This window comes from Haliaeetus leucocephalus, unplaced genomic scaffold (assembly GCF_000737465.1).
Source record: "Haliaeetus leucocephalus isolate CR32 unplaced genomic scaffold, Haliaeetus_leucocephalus-4.0 Scaffold162, whole genome shotgun sequence".
Taxonomy (NCBI): domain Eukaryota; kingdom Metazoa; phylum Chordata; class Aves; order Accipitriformes; family Accipitridae; genus Haliaeetus; species Haliaeetus leucocephalus.
In genome coordinates this window covers 15,758,484-15,762,619 of record NW_010972598.1, presented here as the reverse complement: position 1 = coordinate 15,762,619, position 4,136 = coordinate 15,758,484, and the positions used below count along the sequence as shown (strand labels likewise).

The following is a 4,136-nucleotide window of genomic DNA, read 5'->3' as shown; positions in this document are numbered from 1 at the left end:
GAGTGTCCCCAGTTCCCCGTGGGCTGCCCGCCTCCGCAGCCTGGCTGTCCGAGGGGGAGTCCTGGCTGGCAGCGTGGCTGCTGGGGCCGTGACAGGCCCAATGAGGGACACCCCCCCCCCCCCCGGGGCAGGGTCCAGTGGGGAACCACCCCCGGAGCACCCTGCTCCCCCCACCGTGGGTGTCCCTGGGTCTGCTGCCCCCCACCCAGCGCTGGGCTGCCTGGGTGGTGATGGAGCACCCTGCCTGCCCGCCCTGCTTAGGGTTCCCCAGATGTGCCCCCCCACCCCGTAGCTGGAGGGTCAGGACCCCCGTGGGGGCTGTTTTAGGACAGCCCCCACCCCCAGCCCCTGAGCTCCTAGGCCGTGTTGCAGCGCGGTGCCATGACGTGCCGGCCTCCCTCCCTGCCTTTGTGCTCGCCGGTTTTGGGCACATGACTGGAAAGCTGCGCAGGCAGCTGCCTCCCTTTGCCCGCAGGCGGCTGCCAGCACCCACTGCCTGGGCACTCCTAGCCAGCCATCCCACCCAGCACCCTGCAGATGTGGTTTTCCATCACCCTACAGCGTAGGTAGCTCTGGCTCGGCCGCCAGCACCCACATCGCCTGATGGCGTAAGCAAAGCCCTGTGGCCGGTCTGGGGGTACCCTTGGGGCTTCCCACCCTCCTTGTTGGAAGGGCTCCCTGTACCTGAGATCACGCGCTGCCCCAAGGGAAAAGGGAGTTTAGCAACCGCGTGCAGGTGTAAGGTCCATTCCTTCGCTCTTTCACCCCGAGAAGTAGGCGGGGGAGCCGCCTCCTTTTGCCCCAGCGAGGCGCTGCCTCATCCTCTCCCAAATCCGGCCCGAAAGGTCGCCGCCAAGGACATCCGCAATTCCAGAGAAGTTGCTTATTCACCACTCGGCCCCAAGCGGCCTTTGGGAAGCTCCGGGAGCAGGAGGGGGCTTTCCCTCTTCCAGAATAAAACATCCCGGGTACTGGAGGGAACTGGGTATCCGGTGGGAGTTGGCCGGGCGGGCTCCAAGGCAGCTACCAGCATCAGGCACCCACCCGGGAGCCAGGGGCAAAGCTGCCAGGAAGCTGGCATGCTCTGGATTCAGAAAGCCAGGGCTGGAGAAGGGGGTGCCGGGCCCCTTTAGTGGTGCCGTAGGTGGCTGAGCCCAAGGCCTGACCCTGCTGTAACTGGAGCTTAACTGGTAAATGCCTGAAATTCCAGGCTAATAACCCAGCACGGGGACAAGGCAAGGGCTGTGTGCGCTGCGGGAGGCTGCCAGCTTAAGGGGCGGCTTGTGCTCAGCTGCAGCTCCAGTTCCCAGTTTAGCATGCACTCAGCTGTGCCGAGGGACAACGGCTCAGGAAGGAAGGGCTGTGCCGCGCTGCCGTGATGGCCTCCAGCTCTCTGTCCCCCTCCCCCAGATAAAATCTGCGACCAGATCAGTGACGCTGTCCTGGATGCCCACCTCAAGCAGGACCCCGACGCCAAGGTGGCCTGTGGTGAGTCACTCCCCGGGGACACTGGGTGGGTGACGCCAATGCTGGGTGGGTGACGCTGGCGCTGACGTCCTCCTCTTTCCCTTCAGAAACGGTGGCAAAGACGGGGATGATCCTGCTGGCGGGGGAGATCACCTCCCGGGCTGCCGTCGACTACCAGAAGGTGGTCCGGGACACCATCAAGCACATCGGTTATGACGATTCCTCCAAAGGTACGTGCTGGGGCAGGTCGCCAGCTCACCACTGGCGTGGGGATCGGCGCACCGGGCTCATCGCAGCCTCTGCTCTGCCCCAGGCTTTGACTACAAGACATGCAACGTGTTGGTAGCCCTGGAGCAGCAGTCGCCCGACATCGCCCAGGGTGTCCACCTGGACCGCAGCGAGGAGGACATCGGCGCCGGGGACCAGGTGAGTCCCCGTGCCGCGTGAGCCACTGCAGTTCGTCCAGAGGAGTCGTGGTTTCATCGCCCCCTCCCTCTGCCGCAGGGCCTGATGTTTGGCTACGCCACGGATGAGACGGAGGAGTGCATGCCCCTCACCATTGTCCTGGCCCACAAGTTGAACGCCAAACTGGCAGAGCTGCGGCGTAACGGCACCCTGCCCTGGCTGCGCCCTGACTCCAAGACGCAGGTGAGGGCTCCGCCAGACCTCACTGGGAGCCCCAATACCTTGGGGGTCCCAAAAACTTCTCCCCCGAGTCCCCAAACCTCTCACTGAGTCCCCTGACGGCCCCGGCATTCTCCCTGGCAGGTAACGGTGCAGTACATGCAGGACCGCGGCGCTGTCATCCCCATCCGGGTGCACACCATCGTCATCTCAGTGCAGCACGACGAGGAGGTGTGCCTGGATGAGATGCGGGACGCGCTGAAGGAGAAGGTGATCAAGGCGGTGGTGCCAGCCAAGTACCTGGACGAGGATACCATCTACCACCTCCAGCCCAGCGGCCGCTTCGTCATCGGTGGCCCCCAGGTACTGGCAGCTCTCCTGGTGAAGCTGTGCCGATGCGGTGGTGGTGGCGGCACGGCGGTGACGGTGTTTGTCCCTGGCAGGGTGACGCCGGTCTGACTGGCCGCAAGATCATCGTGGACACCTATGGGGGCTGGGGGGCCCATGGCGGCGGCGCCTTTTCGGGGAAGGATTACACCAAAGTGGATCGCTCGGCTGCCTACGCCGCGCGCTGGGTGGCCAAGTCCCTGATCAAGGCCGGGCTGTGCCGCAGGGTGCTGGTGCAGGTGGGTGTAGGCGGGTCTCCCCCTCCCCATCATTTTGCAGGGGGGCTCCTTGGACTTAATTTGTGCCCCCCCCCCAGGTCTCCTATGCCATCGGGGTGTCCCACCCCTTGTCCATCTCCATCTTCCACTACGGCACCTCGCAGAAGAGCGAGCGGGAGCTGCTGGAGATCGTCAAGAAGAATTTTGACCTCCGCCCCGGGGTGATCGTCAGGTAACGGGCGTCGGAGAGGGGGGGACACGCGCCGCTGGGAGAGGGAAGTGGGGGGACACTGGGGCGGTGGCAGCGTGTGGGGGTCCCCTCCCCAGAGCAGCCGCGGTCACCGCCTGGTGCAACTGGAACCGGCAAGGAGAGCCACTTATGCCGGAAGATAAAGCGCTTTCGGGCGCGGACGGGGGTAAGTATCCACCGAGAGCCGAGCGCTTGGAGCTTCTCCGGCTTCTCAGGAATTGGGGGGCGGTGGGGTGGGGGGGCAGCCGGGGAAGCTCCAACCGCCCCCCCGGGGATGGGGAGGAGACGGAGGTGATGCCGCAGACCCCCCGGCCAGGCAGGGAAGGGGCGAGCGTGGGGCCGGATCCTCTTTACTGAGTTGAGGACTTGTATATTCCAGGGATCTGGATCTGAAGAAGCCCCTCTATCAGAGGACCGCAGCCTATGGCCACTTTGGTAGGGACAGTTTCCCTTGGGAAGTTCCCAAAAAACTAAAAAACTGAAAAAAAAAAAAAAAAAAAAAGCCTTGTTAGGCTTTTTCCCCCCACTCCTGCGGGCGTAGGTTACAGAGAAGCTCGCGGGCTCTGGGGGAAAGAGCTCCTCAGCCCCCCCAGGTTCTCCTGGCCCCGTGTCTCCCCCCTACACTCCCTTTTTCTCTCTCTTTCTCTCTCTCTCTCGCCACTGTTTCGGTTGCGTGGGGACCACGCGCGGCCTCGTGCCTCTCCCCGAGCCCCCCCCCGATGTCCCCCCCCCCCTCCGCGGCCGCCGATCCCTCCGGCTTCTTTTTAAAATCTCATGTGACGTCTGAGCTCAGAGACGGCAAAAAGCCCCGAGCGCTTCCCCCCCACCTGGACTCTTGCTGTCCCACTGCGGGGCGGGGCGGGGGGGAACACAACATTTCGGCTCCCCCCCTTTCCCGCTGGGACCTCACTGGTGCTGGTTTTGTTCTTAACGCAGATTTTAAACCTCTCTTCTCTCGGAGGATGCACGTTTTTGGGGGGTGGGGGTGGGGACAGACGGACAGTGGCGTTCAAACCGCTCCCCCCCTGCTCTCCAAACCCCCTGTGCAGGTTTGGTACCGGAGGAAAATGTTTTATGGTTCTTTTTTTTCTTTATAAGAAAGCTGAAGTGACTCCACAACTGCACAACCCCCCCCTCCCCTTCCTGCCCCCCAGCTTGGCACTGGGGGGGGGGGGGGGCGGCGCGTGGGG

At 63.9% G+C, this 4,136-nt stretch overlaps 2 protein-coding genes across 3 annotated transcripts in view; both read left to right on the top strand.

The window, feature by feature from the left end:
- MAT2A (methionine adenosyltransferase II, alpha) overlaps positions 1 to 3,448 on the top strand; it is a 16,944-nt gene extending 13,496 nt beyond the window's left edge. The window contains exons 4-11 of one of the 2 annotated variants that reach the window (XM_010562899.1): positions 1,411 to 1,488; positions 1,575 to 1,697; positions 1,781 to 1,893; positions 1,972 to 2,115; positions 2,236 to 2,454; positions 2,535 to 2,717; positions 2,795 to 2,928; positions 3,326 to 3,448. In XM_010562899.1, coding sequence (XP_010561201.1) covers positions 1,411 to 1,488; positions 1,575 to 1,697; positions 1,781 to 1,893; positions 1,972 to 2,115; positions 2,236 to 2,454; positions 2,535 to 2,717; positions 2,795 to 2,928; positions 3,326 to 3,428 — 1,097 coding nt within the window. In that variant the 3' untranslated portion in view covers positions 3,429 to 3,448. Of the gene's footprint in view, positions 1 to 1,291; positions 1,489 to 1,574; positions 1,698 to 1,780; positions 1,894 to 1,971; positions 2,116 to 2,235; positions 2,455 to 2,534; positions 2,718 to 2,794; positions 2,929 to 3,325 lie in introns of both variants that reach the window. The other variant, XM_010562898.1, reaches the window with a different exon arrangement.
- The window catches only part of GCK (glucokinase (hexokinase 4)), a 251,262-nt gene that overhangs the window by 146,794 nt on the left and 100,332 nt on the right, over positions 1 to 4,136 (top strand). The gene's annotated exons all lie outside the window — the stretch shown is intronic.